Here is a 24,624-nt window from a genome sequence, read left to right as displayed (position 1 = left end):
AGAGTCCAGAAGCACAGAGTCTCATGAGGGGTTCTCCGACAGAGGAACCGACCGGCTCAGCGACGGCTCACACTTTTCTCGATAAACGCACCGTTCTGTGTGAGCTTGGTGGAGGAGAGCTGGGTGGAGATCCAGAAGGCCTCCTTGGCGCTCCTCTGGAAGATGAGGCTGGACGGGATGCTGGGACAGCTGTTAAAGTCCTCCTTACAGCAGGGCAGGCCCAGGTAGAGGGCGTGGTTACTGAAGGTGGTGTTCTCATCACACTGAGGAGGCGGAAGGTCAAATAGTTGACATAGAGTCATTAAATGTCACAAAACAGTCGATGTTTGATTGTTTTGAACTTTGAAATGTGACACAGACAACAGAAAAGAGAAAAAAGATACTGACAAATCAAATACATACATACAGAACCAGAAATTACTGATGAATCACGATAGACGTTTTTTAAAACTAAGAAAACATAAAAAATGAGCAGGCGTGTGATGATTTCTCATATTGTTCAGAATAAAATCTGAAACCGATTAATATTCATGCGTAACATCCCGACGGCTCTGAAACTGATGCTGATAAACAGACTTCAAGGACGGAGGAGACGAGCGAAGACGGAGACGCAGACAGGACTCACAACAATTCTCCCTGACCTTGTAGACGTAGAGCTCGTGGCTCTCGTCAGACAGAGTCGTTCCGTCTTCTCTCATCAGCGGAGTGAAGGCGAAGCCAAACAGCTTCTTCTCCCCTTTGTCCTTCGCTGTGGACACGGACGATAAGACACGGACGATAAGACACAGACGATAAGACACAGACGATCAGACACAGATCAGTCAGTTTAATATATTCTTCCCTTATTAATTGAATCATTATTAAATATAATAAATGTCTCCTCGCAACACATTTGTGTCATGTATGCCGATGACACACAAATCTATTTATCTATGAAACCAGATGATATTGATCAACGTTCTAAACTAGAAGCTTGTCTTGAAGACATAAAGGCTGGACGAGCCGTAATCTCCTGCTTCTAAACTCGGATAAAACTGAAATTATTATATTTGGCCCAAAACACGTGAGAGAGAAACAGATCTAGTACCACTAGATGGTATTACTTTGTCCTCCAGTACCACTGTGAGGAACCTGGGAGTTCTCTTAGACCAGGATTTATCCTTCAACTCCCACATTGAACAAATCTGCAGGACGGCCTTTTTTGACCTCCATAATATTTCCAACATTAGAAACATGCTGACTCAGAGTGATGCTGAAAAAGTAATCCATCATTAGTTACTTCCAGAGTAACTATTGTAACTCCCTATTATCAGGGTGAAACAATAACTGCTTCAAAAGTCTTCAACTGATTCAAAATGCTGCAGCCAGAGTCGTGACAAGAACCAGCATCAGAGATCACCTCACTCCAATACTAACCTCGCTTCATGGGCTCCCTGTTCAATCCAGAGTGGAATTTAAAATCCTCCTTCTAACTTAGAACGCTCTTAACAACCAGGTTCCATCATATCTTAAAGAACTGCTCGTCCTATATCTCCCCAGAAGAACACTTGGTTCTCAGTGCTGCCCCCTGGAGGTTCCTAGGTTTTCTAAAAGTAGAATGGAGGCAGAGCTTTCAGCTTTCAGGTTCCTGTGATGTGGAACCAGATCCCAGTTTCAGAGTTTCAGAAACAGTCTCTACTTTTTTATGGCCAGACTGAAGACTTTTCTATTTACTAAAGCTTAAAGCCTGATTTCAGCAAACGTTTCTTCTTTTGCTTTCCACCGTCGCTCTGCTGCTCAAAAGCACCTGGAAATGACTGTGTTGTATTTGGTGCCATATAAATAAAGTTGAATTGAATTGAATTGTTATAGATAATGAGCTGTGTATTCACGATGTCTATACTCACCACAGGTAAGAACTGTTAACTCTTGTTACAAAATGAGTACTGAGACATTAAATCACTGAGAAACAAAACTGATAGGGTAAAAACACTCTGGATTTCAATGGATTACCTGTAATCTGTAATCCAACAAAAATTCAATAATTACAAACCACTCAATAAAACAAGTGCAAATTTAACATTTTGACCCCGAGCTGTTATTCAATTTTTTTTTTAAAAGTCAGTACAAAAGCAGTATATATAAGTTGAATATGCTGAACAATAAATACTTTATTGTCTCTTATTAAGTATTAAAGACGGGCATTTCCCTGGTTCCCCTTCCAGACTCACTGGAGCAGTGTCTGAACTCGAAGCGGAGGTGGGAGCCTCGGAAGCGGTCGATGGGGATGGGCAGCTTGATCACCTCGCTCCATCGGGGGCTGTTGTTGTGGTAAAGCACGAAGGAACGGTGCTCCGGCACGGCGGGCTCGCCGGAACCCAGACTGATGCAGTCCTGGAGAACAAGGACGGGGAAAGACCGTGAAAACGAAGAACGGCAAAAACTGAAACCTCACCGTGTGTGTGTGTGTGTGTGTGTGTGTGTGTGTGTGTGTGTGTGTGTGTGTGTGTGTGTGTGTGTGTGTGTGTGTGTGTGTGTGTGTGTGTGTGTGTGTGTGTGTGTGTGTGTGTGTGACTAAATCGGGTCTGTGATAACTTGTTGGGATCTATATATACAATAGATTTGTATAGGTAGAATTTGTATGTATCTATTTATTTTAAACTTAAACTTTTGTACAATTTTGTGTTTTTAATTGTTCACTATAATGTCACTATTTAATCTTTATTTATTTATTTATTTATTTATTTATTTATTTATGTTTGTTTGTTTTTAACCACAATGGAAATAAATCTTATTTATGACTTTTTTTTGTGTCATCCTGGTTTTCTTTTTTACACGTCATCAAAATGGTTGCTATATATTTGTATGTTTTATTTTGTATGCACATGTAGAAGATGAAAATAAATGAATTCATTCCCTCTCTACCTTCAGGATCTCTCCATCGGCGTACAACACGAACATGGTGACCTCGATGTTCTTCTGAACGCTCTTGCCTCCTCTCTCGAAGTCGCCCCGCTCTAACGTCAGGTACAGGTCGTTTCGGATGTCGCCTGAAACCAGGTGAGACGAGTTAGCACGCACACACACACACACACACACACACACACACACACACACACACACACACACACACACACACACACACACACACACACACACACACACACACACACACACACACACACACACACACACACACACACACAGCGAGCTTTATTCTGATTCTTAATATCAGGATCTGACAAAATAACCCGTTAAACAATCTGGAATGATTCAGAATCATCGGCGTGTTTTATGAAAACAGGCGGGATACTCTGAGTATAATGAGACGTGGACTGTCCTCACACACACACACACACACACACACACACACACACACACACACACACACACACACACACACACACACACACACACACACACACACACACACACACACACACACACACACACACACACACACACACACACGCACGTTCTGAAGTGGAGATGTCTGACACACACAAGACTAATGACCTGTGTTCACCAGTGACGATCCATTTATCATCTGCCGCTCGTCCTCACAGAGGAGGCGTCAGCCCTAATGTGTGGCGATGGGAGTTAAACGGTCGCTCCATCACTGCCTGAGGGGAGCCGGCTGAATGTGTGAGGAGGAGGCGTGAAAGACTCCTCTGTTTCTCCCTTTGCGTGGTGGAGACTCAAGGTGACTCCTTGTAATCTGACAAACACGGAGCGGATTAAGCGACTGGCTCCCCGTCCCTCACATTCACACTGTTGTCATTGTTTGATTAAACACACTGACCGCGGTTACAAACGAGGCATTCAAAGAAAACAGCCGCTAAAATAACACAAGCGGAGTTCTCTTGAATGTGAACGCGAACTCTGAACCGGACCGGACAAGAGATCTCTGGTCTCGGTTCGTTCACAATCGATCTTTCTCGCGGGCGAATTAGAGGATGTGATGTAGTGTGCAATGCATTCTGGGTAGTAAACAAACAAAGCCAATGGTGAGAATTGATATATTGACTATTTATGGCAGTTGTTTGTGGCTACCCATTAGCTAATTAGCCTAGCTACCACGGGCTAAAGTGGCGGGACTTCTGCTTTCAGTCTCGCCCAATCGAGAAGCAGCGTTTCTTCATTACTTCCCCCCCCAGAAGAGCGAACATTCAGATTACAGAGCATCTTCCTCCCCCTGACTGGATATAAAACCATCTTCCCCTCACTGACGTAGCCTCAGCTAAACTCCAGATGATTATCATGATACCCAAGTGACTCCACCGCTCCCTGTAGCTGATCTAATTCAGTGTGTGTGGCGCAGATTCCAATGTTATTTGTAAATATGTAACACCCAGTTCTAAATCTTATAAGTCTTCATCAGATTTGACGGGTTCAGTCCAGGCCGGTGTTCCGCCGGCTGGTTCTGCTGCTCACCAGGCATGATCACGTCGGGGAATCCCAGTTTGCGCGTGATGGCGACGTTCCTGCTGAAAATGAGCGGGTTTTCTCTGCGGACCTGCTCCATGTCGCCTCTGAGCAGCTGCAGAGAGATGATCAGACCTGCAGACACAGCAGGGGGGAGGTAGAGGAGGAATTTATAAATAACTCCACCAGGCTTTGGACTGTGAAGCAGAAGTTGAGTCGGTTTTGATTAATTACATGTGGAGAGTAAAAGAGGAGCCGTTGTGTGATCCAGGTAGTTGACAGCTGCCCTCCTACATTTCTTATTTGTCTTCCTGATCCCTGAGTCTTATGAGAGTGTCACCGAGCTCTGCACAAATCCTGAAAAGAGCGTCTTGTTATCCTGCTGTGCTGGAGCAGGATATTAAAGCCCCCCAGGACTCCGTAGACCTCGAGTCACACAGATATCAGTGGGAGTCTTCAGACTGTAACACGAGTTCACAGGAGGATGAGAGTCCAGAGCGACACCAATTAAACTGATTTCACAGCTAATGTCAAGAGATGACATGAGTCCCTGGGTCAGAGGGTCTGCGGCTCGGCAAAAAAATTTAATAAATCAAGTACTTTCTACTTCTGTGTGCCTGGTTTTGTGATGATCTACTTTAATTCAATCTTCAGCCGACCGACAAATTCACTTGCTCGCCTGTAGAGACCGACCGCATGTAACAACAAACAAGTAGCTGAGCTCCATACTCATATTAACAAACCCGATTTTCTGTCTACTCATCAATACCCACATAACTATCAGTCAACCTCATCTGTCTATCAAAAACTATCAATCTCTATGTATAAATATCCACCACTCCTCAAACACACACACACACACACACACACACAGACTTTCAGTCTGCAATACCGTAGTTGGTGCTGGGTGCGGTGTATTTGGTGCTGGACTTGCGGATGATGTTCTCATGGATCTGGTACCACTCGTTCTCATTGTTACACCTGGAAGAGAACAACAATAAAAATCAATTTGAGATAATCACATCTAATGTGTCGTGGCTTTAATATGTTTAAAGGAGATATCTGGAGGTGTTGGGCTGGTGCGAAAGATAATGTCTTTTGGGGGAATTTATAACAATAATAATAATAATAATAATAATAATAATAATAATAATAATAATAATAATAATTTTGTCGTTTTTAACTCCTTTTGCCCTTTTGTTGAATTTGAACAGCTTCGTTTTCTCATAGTTTCCTCACATGTTGAAGCTTCTCAGTTACATTAAATATTTCATAGAAAGACGTGCAGCCACACGCACGCACGCACGCACGCACGCACGCACACACACACACAATGGCCAGCAGCAGGGAAACCTCCTTTGGCCAAAACTTCTGAAGACTTGCCTGCAGGAGCCTCGTGGAGCTCGTAGTCATAACTGTGTGTGTGTGTGTGTGTGTGTGTGTGTGTGTGTGTGTGTGTGTGTGTGTGTGTGTGTGTGTGTGTGAAATGTTACATGAGGTGAACAACAAAAGGGAATAAAAACAACAGTTCAAATAAAAGGCGTTTAAACAGCCTTTGTGTTCTTTTTTCATCTGTTTACTGATTTCAACCCCAAACAGCTCTTAAACTTTTACATGTAATCTTATATATGCTTGTTCTCACCTTGTTGTTTAATTTAGTGAGAAATTAGATAAAAAAAATTTTGATCATGATTGTCGTCAAAAAGTAATCATGTTAGTAGTAATTAGTATTTACTATCCATCGAAAGTCATTGGTTAATTGATAAAGTAATTACTTTAGACTTATTGTTGAAATCCTTGTAGTTTTATACACCTCCCACCAGGATAACATCTTTTTATATTAACAATTGTGAATAAAAACAGTTGTGACACTCACGTGTAGACCTTCAGGACGAAGTCTTTCTCCTCTTTGAGCTCGGAGATGGTCTGCAGTACGTCGCTCATGGCGAGCACAGCGCAGCCGTACGGCCGGCGGTACTGGATGTGAGGAGGACCCTTCTTACTGTCGTTCAACAGCATCCGACCTGCGCAGGCAGCCCACGTTTAATGACACACACAGCAAGTACACATATATAAGGAGACGAGAAGACTTTCACAATGACGTGCTGCTCTGCAGACGTTCAACTGGCCTTTCTGATTCAATACATTTGCATGCGAATCATTTCAGTCAAGGTCAAAGAGTGATGAGTCTCAGTGGCTTCAGGCATACCTGTTCGAATAACTTGTGAGACAATGTAAAGATCTCTCTTCATGTCCTTATTGCTCAGGTCCTGCAAGAAAAACACAGTTAATAAGAGTCTAATAATACTTTTGGATCTTTCATGCAGGAGTATTTCTCTTTGGAACAACAGGGGGCAGCACTTCACAACTTTTATATTCTCCACACAGTTCTCCAAACACACTCCTGTCATATGTCCTGATATGTCACATAAGTGTGTGTGTGTGTGTGTGTGTGTGTGTGTGTGTGTGTGTGTGTGTGTGTGTGTGTGTGTGTGTGTGTGTGTGTGTGTGTGTGTGTGTGTGTGTGTGTGTGTGTGTGTGTGTTACCGTGAACAGTGCACACAGCCGGTCCACCTTCTCTGGGTTCTTTGGTCCTCCATTCTTGTTCAGTCTCACCATGAACTTCTCACTGAAAACAACAGAAACATACAAAGTTATGATTTAATGAAAAACAAATTCTTTAACTTCTCGGCAGCTAAACTTTTAGCTTAAAGATCAAATGGGAGAAAAAGTTGTTTAAATCACTTTCAAAATGAAAATAACATGAATTTGTACTGTGACTATGAGAACTGGAGATTAAAAATGTCATAATATTCTTGTATTTTTTTTCTTGAATCATTTCCTGCCACGAGTCCTCACTATTCATCAGTCCATCTAATAGAAGCTTAATTTAAGTTAAATTGCAGAAATAGAGTCTGGCCCGTCTCTCGTCGGGTTGAGAGGAGTGTTAACATCCTGCTCAGGTCACCAGTCCATCACAGGATGAAGATAAGAAGAAACACGATCAGACACACGAGGGTCCTCATTTGATCTCCTCTACCAAGCATGTTGTTGGATTGTGGGAAGAAAAATTCAATACCCAGAGAAAACCCATCCCAACCAGAAAGGCCCCATTCCAGGATTGAAACAGGAGACTTCCTGCTGTGAGGTGACGGTGCTAGCCACTCCACCCAGGTCCTTGTCTGCCAGCTGTGACTGTTCCTTCTGAAGAGTGTTAACGTGACCGCTCACTCAAACTGAATCACACCCCAGGGACAAATAAAGCTGTTGGATCCGGATCCGAATCTAAAAATCGCAACAATTCGATGGCGTCAAGACTCAGATAATCCCTTCCCGTGTTCACGTCTCGCTCTGTCTGACTCCACGGTTGAGAAAACTCACCAGTTTTACCCAGAGCACCCTCCCTCTGTCTCCTCTGGGGATTTTGTTTTTTGATTTTTTTTGAAAGAGATAAGAGTGCTTTCACGTTCCCGCTCATGTCTACTCTGGTCTCCCAGTGGAGCTCCGGCGGAGAGAAAACTCCAGAGCAGCGCCGTAGCCTTTTTTTCCACTTCAGGGAACTGAAAAGTGTCGAAGCCTCTTTCAATTGTTTGTCCAAAAGCGAGAATGTGGAGAGGAGGCCGACCCCGTCGTGAGTCGAAAGACTTCTGCCAACGTACCCGTACCCTGGCGTGTTTATACCAGCTGGGACCTGGGAAAGTTTATTTAATATATCGGTCATGCTGGTTAAGAAGCTGATTTGTCAAGTCATCACTTTTAACCTCTGGTTATCGGTGGATGAAGGCCGATGCCGGCGAGATGTGTGTCAGGCCTAGAATTTGAATCAGAATCTGATGTGAGCTTCTCTGTGTTGGTACAAAGACTAAAACTGATCCGATCCCTCGTCCCTGCAGAGTTCAGCTTTGTTCCCATCTGGGCGTGTTTGAGTTGTTTAACAGACGACACCGCGGAGAACAAACGGGAGCGACAGTGTGAAGTTTGTCCAGCTCAGGCGGGATCAGAGCGAATCCTTCTTAATTCAGACTGACAGCTGAATGTTTTCTTTTTCCTGTTAGAAGCAATGAAACTGATTCAAACCAAACAACACGACCATCCCAGCAGCCCGACTGCTCCTTCGCACGTCGTCAGGAGGAACAAAGCAATGAAAAAATTCTGTGAATAAAACAAAGTGATCAGCCATAACATCATGACCACCAGCCTAATACTGTCGAGGGAGTCCTTCCATTAGATCTCTGAAGTGGAGCATTATCCTGCACATCCCACAAATGCTCCAAATAAAGACCTTCACCTGGTTGTTGTGTTCCACAAACAACCCAAAATCATTTTTTAAATAAGACTACTCTCAAATGTATTGATAACTAGTACACAACTTTTATAAACTGTCTATAACCAGCCCACATTGAGTCTACAACTATTGTAAATACTGTTGTAATATCTAGAATTTTTCCAAAACAAGAAACGAGTCCAAACAATCTTCATATTAGACCATAACTAATCTAAAAATGTCCAAATACATTTTTATACCAAGTCTAAACTTAGTGTAAAGTACATTAAACAACAGTACCAAATTAGTCTAAAACAAAGGTAACGTATTTATCAATAAACTACATTCAGTATTTCCACAAAACAGCTGAAAACCAGAATAGAATCGGACCAAAATATCCTGATGACCAGTTTCCTACACGGTTGAAACGTTGGTCTAAAATTGGTCAAATTTTTTTAATCAAGTTGAAACTGCTCTGCTGTGAGTCATCTTCCTCCAGTGAACGGCTTCCATCATGCTGTGGAACAATGCAGAGAGAGGAGCTACGAGTCTCTGGAGCGTCAACATGATGGAGGACTGGAGCTTTGTCCACAGCGTCACACAGCTCCACTACATCACCTGCTTCCCATCATGCATCCTGGTACCAGGTGTTTTTCAAATAAGCCCCACCCACACACCTGAGGATGCAGGTGATATGACAGGTGCTCTGGGTCCTTTAACAGCACCTCCTTCAGCCTAGGAACCACTGATGCTTCCTTTAGAACCTCCTTCAGCCTAGGAACCACTGATGCTTCCTTTAGAACCTCCTTCAGCCTAGGAACCACTGATGCTTCCTTTACCAAAGGAGACCAGCTCATGTTCCCCCACAATTCCCACACAAGGGACCAAAGTGACCCGCTCATCGGAGCGTTCAGGGAAACTCAGGATGACTGAAAAAGGAGCAGATCCTGTAAGTTACCAAAGCAATAATCTGCCTAGAACAACTTGAAATCATCTAGAACCCAGATCCCAACTAGGAATGTTCTGGATGTTGTAGAACCAACACAGTAAAGTCCAGTTTTAGTGCAGCCTGTTCTCACGCCGATTGGTTCTTTATTCACCTGGCAGCCGTTTACCTTTAGTTCCTCTTTTCCTTTGATTTACATTCAAACCTTGAGATATTTGACATTATATCAGTGGTTAGAGCCTCAGGGGGAAGAGATACAAATGCGCTTTTGTCGTCCATTTTTGAATTTGATTTTAGTTTTTTCACCACGACAGACGTCACTAACCTTTGCCGTCGTCGGATTATTATTACGTCACCTAGCCCTCTGGTCTCTGAGTGTCACTGCTGCCCCCTGGTGGTGGACAAAGCTCTGTGGATTCTGACAGCTTCTGTCGGAACCAGCAGAACTTCTGCAGCAGTTTGAGCTCCAGGAGCTCGTCTGCTTGATGGAACCTCCCGGCTCAGCCTCCAGTCTGTTTCCTCCCCCAGGTGAAACAAGACTTTACTCCTTCTCCCTCCACCTCAGCCAGATCGCTCATCTTTCCCCTCAGCCTCGTCCTCGCTGCTGAAGCCGATTACTGATCTCAGTTCAGTCAGCGGGATCCTTTCATTCCCTCTTCACAAAAACCTGAAGCAGTTATTCTTTCTCTTACGGGTCATTTTAATGAATTGGCTTGAACCAAAATGAAAAAGTAAAATATCCAAATTAATCACTGTGGCATGATGCTGAGGGTCCAACTCCACATTCAAGAATGAAGAAAACATTTCCCGTTAATGTTTTTTCATGCGTACAGTGACATGTTTTTGACATGTAATTATGACTGCAACAATATCATGAACAAGGGCCGTCTGTTGAATATTATTCCCATTAAGCAAACTGATGAATAAACCTCAATGAGGTAAGCAAGACAAGAGGAGTTGTTCTAATTTTGCTCTTCAAAGCTCCACACATGACTGATTGAAGAAAATATATTTGGGTTTGTAATAATAGAGCTTACATAAAAGGATTCACCTCATTTTGACTAATCTAATAAAGAGAGAAGCTCCCGTGACAAACAAACTCTAATGGATGAAATTTGCCAATTTCTTCTTCACACTGTTATGTAAGCAACACAAAAACATTTTTATTCATGTCTTATTTTCAATGAAGTTCTAATTATGTACAGGTTTTCTTTATACACTTGCTGTGATACTGGCTGTAGCGGGGATACACGTATTGGTGCCTTCATGAGGTTGAGAGGGTGAACCAGTTATTGTGTTAACGTGTCTTTCTGCTTGTCGACTGTTTTGTTATTCTGGTTTCCTTCTTCTTCAGTCTGAGGCGCCAGAGTGAAAATAAAGTGTTTTTAATGTCTTCTACTCGACCTCAGTGGAAGGTTTACTGAGAGCAGAGAATCTGTGTGTATTTGAGGATACTGAGGAGCTCTCTGATACTGTGTACTCATTCACTCCTTCACTCCTTCACTCCTTCACTCTGTAAAAGTGCCCTGAAATTACTTTGGTGTGTTCGGTGCTATATAATTAAAGTTGTATTGAATTCAGCCCCTCACTGATTCCACGCACACACGCACACCCATAGCCCAGAGTTGAATTATTTACATGATTTCGGTCTACATTAATATGAAAAAGGCAGATAAAACATTGTCGATGCAATCAGAAGAATGAACGTTCTGTTCCACAAATGCATCAACATCAGACACACTTACATGTTTGTGCACGAACACACGCATACACTGGGTCACGTGACGACGATCCACCCGGAGCTGCAGAGTTTTATGGAAAGGCATATGAACCAATCATGTCCGCTCCATTGCCCTCCGTCCTCGTGGCCAATATGAACTACATCTGCTGCGGAGCTCCAGAAAAAGACAGTCACACTGCGAGGATGACGGGCCAATTTCAACCGTTTTTTAAAAAAAAGTATTTATCTGCAGGAGTCGCCTCACACACACTCACACAGCTCAGGCCGGCCACATCTTTTCTCTCCAGCTATCTGTTCTGTGTGTTCATCCGCGCTTTAAAAGGGTGAAAACGGATGATTCAAACAAACATCTATTCTGCCCACAGACTCTCTTATCTTCATGTTAGAAACATATTACTGGTGGATAAGTAATGAGCCGAGGATAATGGCGGGTTTTCTTCCACTTTGTCCACGCCTCCTCCTGGCTCCCACTACAGCACTTAAAGCAGGGATCATTTCTCCTGCTTCTTTGCTCTTTACTAAAAATAGAAATTAAGTAAAAACAAGGCCTCACTCGACTGAATTACCTCATTACGGACCTGATTTACGAGAATCTTGCGCAGTGTGCTGAACCGCACGCTCACGCAGACAGATTACACTTTCAGTTTGTTTCTCTGATGATCGCCTCAGAAAAATACCATGACTGATATCAGGTGGAAACGTTTGTATTAAAATGAGTTTTTTTTTTGTCGGGTTACGTTTGTTTACACAAGAATGAAGTGCATGGAGTGACTGGATGGAGTGCCCGTTCAGAATGTGATAACGTGGAGTTGGAACGAGGCAACTTTTGAGATAAATGTTCAAAAAGCAAAGCTGTTGGATTCAGACTAAGATTAAAATAGTTACAACACAGAGGATAATCTATAATAATGTACATAAATAAAAGTGGTGGAGGTCCATTGAAACCATTTTCAAATGTGTTAAAAACATGTAATCATAAACGATGCCAACTTTTTCAGACATCTATAACACTGTGCATTATAAATAAACATAAACTCCTCCTAGTGTTTTGCCTACACATCCAATATTCCATATTCATGACGGGCACTGTAAGTACATTTAAAGTGTGTGTCCGACACGGTCCTCAGTACATAATAACAAAAATCATAGTAATAAATGTGTACAGACAATATCAAGTTAGTGCTTGATTTTATATGTGCAAATCTGAACTAGATTAGGCCCATAGTAATCCTCACGATTTATTCAAATGGATTAAGTTATAACGTGAGTGCTACATTCGATTACGTCTTACAATGTTTCAAGAAGTTAAAACAAGAAAAATATGATGATGGTCACATGTACCAGAAGCTCTGAGAGACTTTAGTTTGTCTGTTCTGACCGGAAGGAGAAAGTAAACGATCTCCATCATCGCCACAGATTTTAGAGAAGGAGACTGACGGAGGAGATCCAGCACATCACCAAGGTGGAGCTCAGCGCCTCAGTCCAGAGGACCAGAGCAGCTTCAGCCGGCATGAGATCACCTCAGAGGATGTCATTACATGCTGAGTCAGCAGAACACACTAACCACAAGCCAAGGTGAAGTGTGTGTGTGTGTGTGTGTGTGTGTGTGTGTGTGTGTGTGTGTGTGTGTGTGTGTGTGTGTGTGTGTGTGTGTGTGTGTGTGTGTGTGTGTGTGTGTGGGTGTGGGTGTGTGTGTACCTTTTAGCTGCTTTGCACTGAGGAGTAAGAGCCGAAACAAAGTGTTTGTTGCGGGGAAATTGCTTTTGCCTCTTCTCACTCTCACACACACACACACGCACACGCACACGCACACGCACACGCACACACACACACACACACACACACACACACACACACACACACACACACACACACACACACACACACACACACGTGCAAAAATGCACAGCTCACTGATACAAAAGACATTAGCTCTCATTTCTGCAAAACATTAACATTTCTTTATCATATTATCATTGACCCAACATTGAACCACACTCTGCTGCATATTTATAGCTCTGCAACACACACACGCGCACGCACGCACACACGCGCACACGGTCATGCCATCACAGCTGGCCTACATCGACCTCATTATTCACATTAGCAATTCTTTATCTGTTAGCATTATGTTCTCTGTACGAATGTATAATTGATATCTGTTTATTAATGCGTGTGTGTGTGTGTGTGCGTGCATGCGTGCGTGCGTGTGTGTGTGTGTAGGTGGCTGGTCTTGTATTATTTACAGCCCCGCTCTGCAGCCAGTATGTATTCTATAACATGAAGGTAATATAAGAGAGTAACGGAGGACTGATTGAAAGAGCAGAGAGACGGATTCAATACAGTGAAACTTCCAGAATGTCCTCAGCTCAACTTGGGGGAGGATTCAGAAATAGAAACATTAAAAAAGGCACACATTCAGGTTGAAGTAGAAGCGGGGAGCCGTGTGGTCAAGGATCCAAAATGCTAAATGACTTGAGAACAGACTATCGTTAAAGGTACTTGGTCAAACGATGGTATAACTATATTACAAAACGGTAAGGCGCTATAACAGTTGAATTTTCTGCCGGGTTTTAAGACACTGACGAGCTCAAATGAACTTCGATGACTCACAAAGCCTCAGAAAGTAACACACTATGAAGTGATCCTCTGCTGTAATACGACTTCTGTCAGCATAGATAGATAGATAGATAGATAGATAGATAGATAGATAGATAGATAGATAGATAGATAGATAGATAGATAGATAGATAGATAGATAGATAGATAGATAGATAGATAGATAGATAGATAGATAGATAGATAGATACACCAACAGACCAGATGATTCAGTCTCTGAAGTTCTCACATTGTGCTACTTAAGATAGGCCCAAGACCAAAGACATGACGACATTTGGTGTTGTTTTTTTATTGGTATTAGTTGAATCTCACAGTGTTTATCTACCTTTACGTAGATTTGAATGAATGTGACACCTCTTCTCAGTTACAGATAATTATACACCAATAAAAAAAAATAGTTATGATATTTATCTCTCATTTCCAGTAATAGATCTCCCTGAAACTTTCACACTGAGTCATTATTGCTAATGAGTTTCTTTTTTTTGTGTGTGGAGTAAATGGCATTGATGAATCCCCTCAGGGAAAGCAGAGCTGGACCCCATTAGTCTCTGAACGGAAACTATCACTTGGGATTTGCCAGTGATGTCTGAAACGCAGGCAGAAAATAATTGATTCTGTGAAGCGTGTACTCACTTCACAGCCGGAGCACAAAGGTCAATCAAAAGTCACAGAAACACATCAATCCAGCACAAACTGAGCCCTGGATGTGTCCCTACCTGATGGTCCGTCCCTCTCGGAGGTCGTACAGGGAGAAGAAGATGTCCGTGTCCTCGCCGATGCTGTTGTAGGTGAAGCTCTTCAGGTTCACCAGCAGGTGGTGAGGCACGGGGGCTCTGCACGGCTCCCCGTGTCGCTGCCGGCTGCCGTCGCCCTGAAAACACCACAAACATCCAGGGTCAGCGAGGCGTGCTGGAGAGGAGTGAGGAGTCGGGGTGAAACTCTGGATTACCTGCGTGGTGCTCTGCTGGACGCTGTGTCTGCTGGACAGATGCTGCCAAGTACAGAAAAACAACACAATGTCAGAGATCACGCGCTCATCCAATGTTTATTCCTCGAAATGAAAAAAACACCAGATTGAAAGACAATAAGGTACCGTGTGAACATTTACTGACAGAACTTCAGATGACATCCAGGCTATAGAGCATCTTCCTCCCACTAACTGATGTAACTTGACCTAACATCCAGATTAAAGAGAAAATAACTGGTAGCAGTAACTGGTAATTGAAATCAGTTATTTTTCTCTTTTGGTTTTTTTTCTCTTCTGTTTCCACTTGGGAATTCCTTCTCAGTTAAAAAATGTGTTTTAATACAAAAATATGAAGTCATAGACATGTAAAACTAATATTGTATCAGTGTTTTAGTTCAATCTTTCATCTGTATGTAGCATTTCCAACCCAAATTCTCCTCTAACCGTCATTTGATCCAGAGTTATTTGGTTTTCCGTCTCCTCTTTTCGCCATATTTCCTCTCTGTATTATTCGCCTTGTTTCAATCCTCTTCTTTCCTCTCTTCATCCTCCCTCCAGCCTTTATCTTTTCCTCCCTCATGTATTCTTCTCTGCTCATTTTTCTCTCGGAGAGGACGGACTCTGTGAAACGCCCCAGAGACTCATTACCCCGCCTGCTCTGTGACTCTCCGGAGTGACCGTGTGAGACGGGCGGCGGCGGGAAGGGAAGACCCGTTTGATGAATTGAAATAATGACTGTCAAACTGCGAGCTGTCTGCAAATATTGTAACCTGAGCAGAACATGACTCTTTGCCTTAATGACAAACACTGATTCACTCACTGGTTCTCTTGTATTTTCAAGCGGTGACCCATTAGACAATCGGGACTCGTCCGAGTCAAATATGAGTCGAGAGGCGGCAGATCCACTGACACACCATCAGAGTCCCATTTATATGTTAATACACAGTGCAATCTCGTATTTTCACCACACGTTCTCTCTCTCTCTCTCTCTCTCTCTCTCTCTATATATATATATAGATATATATCTATATCTATATATATATGTCTGTGGTAAATTCGATTGATTGGGGGCCACCAACGATCAACAACAGACCTCAGAAACATGAAGTCTGCTGAAACTTTGCTGCTGCTTTACTGTCCACCATCAATGGAGGAAGGTTTGCAGAGTGAGGCGAGGATGGGAGCAGCACCCCCGAGGGTCACTCTAATGTTTGTGGATCTGGGAGAATCTTTCAGAAGATCAGAAATCAGGCAGCACTTCACAGAAATACGGCAGAGCTGCAGACAGGAGCCACTCCTCAGTATTGGGCAGATTTGGATTTTTTTGGAACGGCGTCTAGAGAACTCTACAAAGATGAAAAACTGGAATCGATAACCTGATAAAACCAAGGCTAATCTTTTTGGCCACGTGAAAATAAAAAAGTCACATTAGAAGGAAACAAGCAGCTGCTCATCAGACCTGATGAAGCTTTCAGAGATGCCTAAAGGAAAATGTCCAGGTGTGCTGAGTCTGTAGGATATTTCCCGAATGCATCAAGTGGCTTCTGGAGCTGATTGAAACTGTGTGAAGTCAGGTTCCACCTGGACACTCCATCTCAGGACACACACACACAGTCACCCACCTGGACACTCCATCTCAGGACACACACACACAGTCACACACACTCACCTACAGGACATTTACAGTCACCAACTAACCTCAAACACATGTTTTCATATTGTTTAGAGGAAACAGGAGATGTTCAAATCGGATACATTTATTCATATATTAATTATATATATATCGATTCATAAAGTAGCTCAATCCATCACAAAACTTCCCACTCTACCACCTGAGCCACAGTCTCCATCATGCCAGAGCAGTAAAATCTCAGTAAATCCATGTGTCCTTGTCATAAGAGGCTTTTTTCCCCAATCCGACAGCTAAAAAAAAAAGCAATTTTCTACATTTTACAAGATTGTGGGTCTAAACGGGATTAGATGAGACTGAAGATGGTTGTTATTATGAGTCTGTGGATTTTATTTAACTTAAACCAGCACCTCTGTTATTTTTATTCTTGTGTTGGCTCCAGTTCAGCCTCCAGGCAGCAGAACAAAGCAGAATCACCAGGACTCAGCTATTTAAAGCCGGACTGATGTAAGACTCACAACATCTGAGTTATCACCAAGAAACCGAGGGTGAGCCGGTCTCTGGCTGCAGAAGCTCTTCACCACATTAATTAGCTCCAGTTTGAGTGAAAAGGGAATACTTAGTAAAGATGCAGGTGAATACGTAACCACAACATGAACAAGTGTTAATTAACACATACAATCTTTTTATATCAGTACTTAGTCTGAAATGCAGTTTGAAGTGACACCTTTCACAAATGTATACACATTATTATGTGTTCATAAATGACATTTTGAAAGATGAATAAATAAAAAATACAGCAAAAATATCCCTGTCATTTGTCCTTGTTTGGATATACCAGATTAATGGTGGCCTTTCGATTTTATCTGCATAACCTTTTGCCTGAGAATTTGAAAATATCAAAAACACCAATAAATGAAAATTACATTTGCCCAGTTTCTGCATTGTGTCGGTGTGCTAATAGTTCATTTTTCTCTTGATCTGAGCCAAATAATTGTTGAAAAAAAATATACCCAGAGGGTGAATCCTAATTCTTCAGCCAATAAAAATGGTTTAATGTCTATGTCCCGCCCCTCCATCCAACTACAATCACTGGAACAGTGTATCATTGTCTTTAAAATCAAATATATAAAGAAGTCTCTCTTCAGTGTGCCTGATGCTTCGTCCTGAGGCATTCCAGGCACAAATCTCATAATAAAGTGTCACATAAATAAAAACAGTTGTGGGTGTCCACGTGTCGCCGTTTCTCAGAGCAGGTGTTGCTTGAGGTAAAAACTTATTAAATCTGACTTGTTGTCAGAGAAACTGAAAAAATCAGAGGAGAAAATAGGAGCAGCAGGAGAGAGAGACTGAAAACAAAGCAACAGGAGGCTGATTTACAGCAGCAGAGACAACGAACCTCCCTCAGTCATCACTTTCCAGCCCTGATTTCTTGTGTAGAGCGACAGGAAGTCTGCCAGCAGCAGGGAGGATATTAGTTTGAGCTCAAAGTTGCGAGAAGAAATGCAATAATGCTGCTGATCTTTCGCTTTCAGCCTGTGGTTTTTTCACCTGCTGCTGGATGTTAAAGTTCGGAGTCAGGCAGAAATTTGAGGTGAAAAGAAAAATCCCAAAACAATACAAAAAGGTAAGAAGAACTACAGAGGTATGAAAGTATGTATAGTACAAATCCTTAAAATACAACCACAACCAGACACAATGGCAAGAAAAGAAGAAAAAAACCTAAATCACTTCACAGAATATTTCCTGAAGTTATAAAATAGCCAAAAATGACAAATATACAAAATAAGAGAGAAACAAAAAAGTAGAAACAAACATAAAGAAACAAAGAACACAAACATGACCAAGAACATCTGAACAATAACAAAACTACATGGTAAGAAAGAAACTATGAAGAAGAATCAGGGCGGTATAACAAACACAAAGCACAACCACAGTACAGTAATACGTACAAGTTGCACAGTATCAACAAAAACACTATGGAAACCAAATATCTCCCCGGTGATTTAAAACATGGAAGACAAAAGATAAATGCAAAAAAATGACACAGATAGTGGTGAAAAGACCAGAAAATACAAAACAATTTACGACAAAATTAACACACTGACAATGGGGAGATGCTGATTCACCGAAAAACTATTGAAATAGTCACAAAAGCACAAATAACCCATAATGACACACAAAAAAAAAACTGCGACAAAAATGACAAGATTGCTCCAAAAAAAAAAAAAAGATCTGCCTCAAAGAGTCAAGAATAACCAGCGAAGTATGAAAAGTAATTAACGAGAAGCACAAACATGACAAAATAACTCAATACAAAGCAAACAAAAAGAACCACAGATGGGAATAATAAGAGAAGGCAAAAGATCACAAAGAATGGAAGGAGTAAAAATAAGGTACAAAGACATCAGGAAGAGATGCAAAATCACCACAAAAAATGAACAAAACCGCCACAAACAAACGCACAATGTAAGTTAAAAACACACAAAAGAAAAAAAAAATATCTCCAAAGAGAATCATTTGAACTGAGAAGTAAAAATCAGAAATAAAAGTGATGCAATACAAAGAAATAACCAGAAAACAACTAGTAACACAAAAACAGAGTAAGACTATGAACCAAAAAACCCTGACAAAACCCAGAAAAAGACACAAATCTACCATATGGACATGGAAAATAACCAAAAGAGCCAAAAAGAGACAGATATTCACCACAAAATGACAAAAACAAACTTCTGACCTGGAGTGAGATTCAGAACTGATCTCCATTAGTTTACATGCAAACTAAACAGGTTTTTCTTTTCACCTCCGGTGTACCTTTCTGTCCGGATTTGAAGTTCACAGGAAGAATTTGTTTAGATTTGTTTTGAGTGTGTTTGTGTCACACTGAAAGTTTTCAGGTTGGAGTTAAATCAGAGTGAAAACCAGTCGATATCTTCCTCAGTAGATAAAGATCTTACCATCTTATAGAGGTCTGACACGCTTATCTGGTCTTCATCTACCATCTCAAACTCCTTTCTTGGCACCAAGTCGAGACCCAGGTGTCTGAGGGGGGAAGGGAGAGAGGAGAGAGAGAGAGAGAGAGAGAGAGGAAGGAGAGAGGGCGAAGGGCAGGGGGAGAAGATGGAAGGAGACCAGCATCAGTTTCTTTCATTTGACCTTCAAAATAATCATTTCTGATGTGGATACAGGTGCACAAGCCAAGAACGCACGCACGCACGCAAACAACTTATCTAATCTCAATCCACATCTAAAGCCCAAAGCCTCCTCAAAATTTAAAGATTTACATCAAACTTGACTTTTGTCTCCGTATTGAGAGACGTCCCCATCATGTGAACGCGTAAACAGATGTGGGTCCCTGTAATGTAAGCAAAACCGGAACACACACATTGCAGTGTATGCTTTTTAAAGAAGTTGCATTGACTTCTATTCAACACACACACACACACACACACACACACACACACACACACACACACACACACACACACACACACACACACACACACACACACACACACACACACACACACACACACACACACACACACACACACACACACACACACACACGTCCCTTTGGAGGCGCCCTCTGAGGATGTTGCTCCTGGACTTTGTGCTCCGTGTGGATGAGCACAGCTTTCACCTGCAGCCTGCTGACCTTGTTCTTAAAGACACGGAGCTGAATATTCTTTGAAAATGTTTTCCCAAAATTGGCTGTATTCACAGCAGCGGAAGTATATTCTCAGAAATCACATGGAACTTCTGACTGATTACATTTACTTCGTGAAACCTGAGGAATTTGTAATGATGTGATTCAATAATATAGGTTCTTTTTTAAAGTTTTGTTTCTTTCTTTCCATTTGTCTTGTTTTTAAATTGTGGTTTTTGGAGTTAAAACTAAAACTAAATGAAATGTGATAGAAGTGCAAGACATTGTCTTCCTATTAAGCATTTCCTAGATACTTAAGTGACATATATGAGCTTACATTTTGGGAATAAACTGCAATTACTAAGTGGAACAATTGAGATCCAAGATGAGGCTGTCCACTTTCGCTACCAGCCTTACTCCTCTAACTTAAAGGCAACGTGGTTAGAGTATAAATAGGCGCGGTTTCAAGTCAAGGCATGGGTTTTCATTCTGGGGTTTGCATGTTCTCGCTGAGCCCGAGCAGGTTTTTTTTCTCCAGATATCAGTGGTTTAACGTGAATAAAAGGTTTTTTTCTGGGTCAGACTGAGGATATGACTCTATGAAGACTTGACGTAGTTATATAAGCTATAGCTCCAGCGTTTATGGTAGAAGCTCTGACTGTGCCCTCAGACTCACCACGGGGCCTCGGGGGGATGCAGTGCAGCTTTAATATAACCTTTTAGCATGAATTAGCTTGCAGGCTGTACACTGCAGCTGCTGCCTGGCCTGCTGCTGGCTTTTTCTTTTTCTCTCCTGATGTCACTTTGCTCATCGGATGAGGACGGAACTGTGGGGGATCTTCAAAACCAACGATTTGGCACCTTGTTCGCGAAATTGATAATTCAGTTACTTGAATATTATTTTACATTTGTATATTATTGTTGCTAACAGCAATTTAAAAGATAACATAATAATAAGATTTAAGAAGTCCAGTTTGGATTTTCATTGTATTCACAGTTTTCTTAATTTATTATTTTCAAAATAAAAGAAACTAACAAACAAAAGTACCTTAATAATCCAGTTCATCTGTTTACAAGCTGAACTTCACATCAGCCCGTATCCACTTTAACCGCGATCGGCATTAGTGTGCTTGAGTAACTAGTAACTGTAATCAACCACGAGATTTGCAGCTACAGGAGCATCAACAACGACTACAATCTGTGGTAAATATTACTTGTATTAAGATTTTTGTTTCTGAATGAACGTCTGATGGTTCCTCCGGTAATTCTGCTTCTGCTTCCCTTCATCTGCTGTCACATCTGCTCTCAGTCCACACAGCTTCTCATAACCAATGGAAGCGTCCGGGGTCGGACGCCTCCCGTTCTCCCAGCATTCATAGCTCAATCTGAGTTTTCTCTACGTCATCTGCTTTCAACGAGCTTATGGAGGCTCGCTCAGAGCAGATGAGAGCTGCTGCAGTCTGGATTCATCCACCTGCCTCCTGTTGGACCTGCGGGGGTTTGTGGGAACACGCCGATCTGCTGCCTTTAACGCTTATTTAGAGGACAGAGACACTCATTTTGTTGTTTAACTGTACTACATACTTGAAACTGGTGGACAAAATAAATCAGACATAAAGCCAGACGGTTTTTAGTTATTTAACCATTTATCAGGAGAGGAGCCATATTTTGCATCTTTCAGCTCAATATAGAACTCAGTTTCAGGACTGGAGCAGATATTTTCAATATTTAACTGTACTGTCGTGTGTGTGTGTGTGTGTGTGTGTGTGTGTGTGTGTGTGTGTGTGTGTGTGTGTGTGTCCTCACTCGTTGCCCCAGTCCAGTCTGACGGTGATGTGTCTCTTCACGTCTCTGCTCTGGTCCTGCGTCAGGTGACCGGACAGCAGCTGCCTCCTCAGGTCGATCAGCTCCATCATCACGTGGCGAACTTTGTAGAACAGATCGACCTTATGTTTCTGAGAGAGAGAGAGAGAGAGAGAGAGAGAGAGAGAGAGAGAGAGAGAGAGAGAGACCTGTCAGCGCTCAGGATTCATACTGTTGCTCCGGTGTTGACGCTGAGTAAGCTGTCCTCGCTCTGCGGCAGAGCGCCTCTCCACGTTGGTCTGTACTGTTTTACTGAAGACGCTCGGACGGGAACGCAGGAGACGAACGAGTTCGCCGTTTTTATTTGTACCTGAGACTCACGGCGATAATCAGATCTCCACTGAAAAGGATGAATGTTCACAGAAAGATTCCCATGAATACAGCAGTGATGTCTTATTCTAATGTACACACACATTATTTGACGTTTGCATCAACCTACAGGTGTTTGTCCGCCTCACAGCTGTGCTAACGACGCTAAACACAAGCTAAGCAGCCCGCTGGCAGAAACCCGATCACCGATGCTCATATAGAAATAGAAATAATAAGAATTGAATGACAAAAGCCTAAGTGGAGTGAAACTGTAAGTCTCCTCTCATTCACTGATTATGATGGAGACATCTGATTGGCTACTGAGAAATCTTACTTGAATAAAAAGCATTTATGGACGAGATCACATCCAAAATAAAATGTCCAACAAAGCTAATGTGGCTAATACAGCGAAGATGGCTCAAAATGTTGAACTGTCAGAATTAAAAAAGCAGGAACAGTCAAATACAGTCACAAAGCCAAAGTGGTTAATATCCAGCTTAAAGAGCAAATAAAATCTAATAAAGATAAATTGTCTCAATCAATTAATCACACTTCATTCACCATGAGATTCATCGACGTCTAATGAACATGAAAGACGCATTCTATTTCACACACACACACACACACACACACACACACACACACACACACACACACACACACACACACACACACACACACACACACACACACACACACACACACACGCACACACGCACACACGCACACACGCACAATGTGACATGACAACAGGGAAACAGCACAGTCAGAGCAGATTTGTTCCTGCAGCATGTTCTTTTATTAGAGCTCTAATTTCCCCTTTGGACGTGAGCAGCAGCCGCTGGGTTCAACCTCCATTCAGTTCCTGGCAGGACGGGGAGACGGACAGAAAGTGCTCTGCTCAGAGGGGCAGGTGCTCCGGACACACACACACACACACACACACACACACACACACACACACACACACACACACACACACACACACACACACTGTTACTTCCTTCCGTTGAGCATGTAAATCTGTCGAATGTACTCGATGCACTCAGCCGAAGAGTACATTTCATGTAGCTACAGAGTATGCATGACATGGGATTACATTAGCAAACTGTATATAAACACGCACGCACACACACACACACACACACACACACACACACACACACACACACACACACACACACACACACACACACACACACACACACACACACACACACACACACACACACACACACACACACACACAGGCATATGAGAGGTTTTAGATATGCGTGAATAATTTCCCAGTTGTAAACAACATGAGAGGTCAGGAAATCCAGATAAAGATTAAAAAGCAAAAGCATCTCTCTCTCTCTCTCTCTCTCTCTCTCTCTCAGTTTTTCGGGGTATCTCCAGCCCACAGAGGACCCCGGTTCTTCGGAGGCTTCATGTGAGTGCGCCTGCTGAGGAGGTGGAGTTTTTTTTCGGGATCCTCGATTAAACACGTCTGTTTTTAGCGGCTATTGACTGGAAATGAGCCTGGGAGGCTCCCCCCCCCCCCCCAGTGGTGCATGCTGGTCCAGATTTAACCCCAAGCAGGGATAACAGAGCTGAGATTAGATGGAAGAGGAAATATCATCCTGCAGGAGTTCCACACTTCTTAATCTTAAACATCTTTCTCAGCGATCAGCAGCTTGAGGTCGATACCACACAGGTTTTATCTGTTCGTGTACTCTGTTGTACGTCATTCTTCTCCTAATACCTCGGACTACCCTTTCACTTCTACCCGTTAAAGTACCGGCTGAGGAGACCGAATAGTTTTCACGCTGTTATAATGGATGAGAGTTAGTGAATCTCATCTGCTCTCAGAGGAAAATGTTTAGACACATTTTGGATCCAGTCGCTTAATAATTAGCTTTTCTAGTCGAAGGTGAAGTGCTTCCTGAATAATTCATACGCCATCATCCAAAGACTAATATCGGAGATGATGAGCTCAAAACAAATGGAGCTACATAACAGAAACACACTCACACACACACACACACACACCGTCAGAGGAACTCTGACGTTAAACTGACTGAAGGCAAAGAACTTAATATATGTTTCTAAATCTAAATAAGACAGACGCTCACCATCAAAACATGTCAAAGGGATGTTTTAAATAAAACCTACTTGCTCTTAAAGAGGAAAGCGAAATACTGTAGAGTTTAGATGTTGTCCAGTTTCGTCACACAGTTCAAAGACAGTCGT

General features: G+C 42.3%; 1 protein-coding gene across 5 annotated transcripts in view; it reads right to left on the bottom strand.

The window, feature by feature from the left end:
- dock3 (dedicator of cytokinesis 3) overlaps window positions 1-24,624 on the bottom strand; it is a gene marked incomplete at its 3' end in the record, with an annotated part of 116,384 nt that overhangs the window by 23,681 nt on the left and 68,079 nt on the right. For all 5 annotated transcript variants that reach the window (XM_080461076.1, XM_080461077.1, XM_080461079.1 and 2 more), the window contains exons 6-18: window positions 22,027-22,175; window positions 19,529-19,613; window positions 14,924-14,965; window positions 14,691-14,845; window positions 6,952-7,033; window positions 6,614-6,674; window positions 6,281-6,428; window positions 5,297-5,385; window positions 4,414-4,539; window positions 2,905-3,029; window positions 2,211-2,373; window positions 642-748; window positions 92-263 (exon numbers count right to left, since the gene is read on the bottom strand). In XM_080461076.1, the coding sequence (XP_080317202.1) occupies window positions 92-263; window positions 642-748; window positions 2,211-2,373; window positions 2,905-3,029; window positions 4,414-4,539; window positions 5,297-5,385; window positions 6,281-6,428; window positions 6,614-6,674; window positions 6,952-7,033; window positions 14,691-14,845; window positions 14,924-14,965; window positions 19,529-19,613; window positions 22,027-22,175 (1,504 nt within the window). The remainder of the gene's footprint in view (window positions 1-91; window positions 264-641; window positions 749-2,210; window positions 2,374-2,904; window positions 3,030-4,413; window positions 4,540-5,296; window positions 5,386-6,280; window positions 6,429-6,613; window positions 6,675-6,951; window positions 7,034-14,690; window positions 14,846-14,923; window positions 14,966-19,528; window positions 19,614-22,026; window positions 22,176-24,624) is intronic.

This window comes from Lipophrys pholis, assembly GCF_963383615.2.
Source record: "Lipophrys pholis genome assembly, chromosome: 4".
NCBI lineage: Eukaryota > Metazoa > Chordata > Actinopteri > Blenniiformes > Blenniidae > Lipophrys > Lipophrys pholis.
The sequence above is the reverse complement of the archived record's forward strand: the minus strand, read 5'-3'. Positions and strand labels throughout refer to the sequence as shown.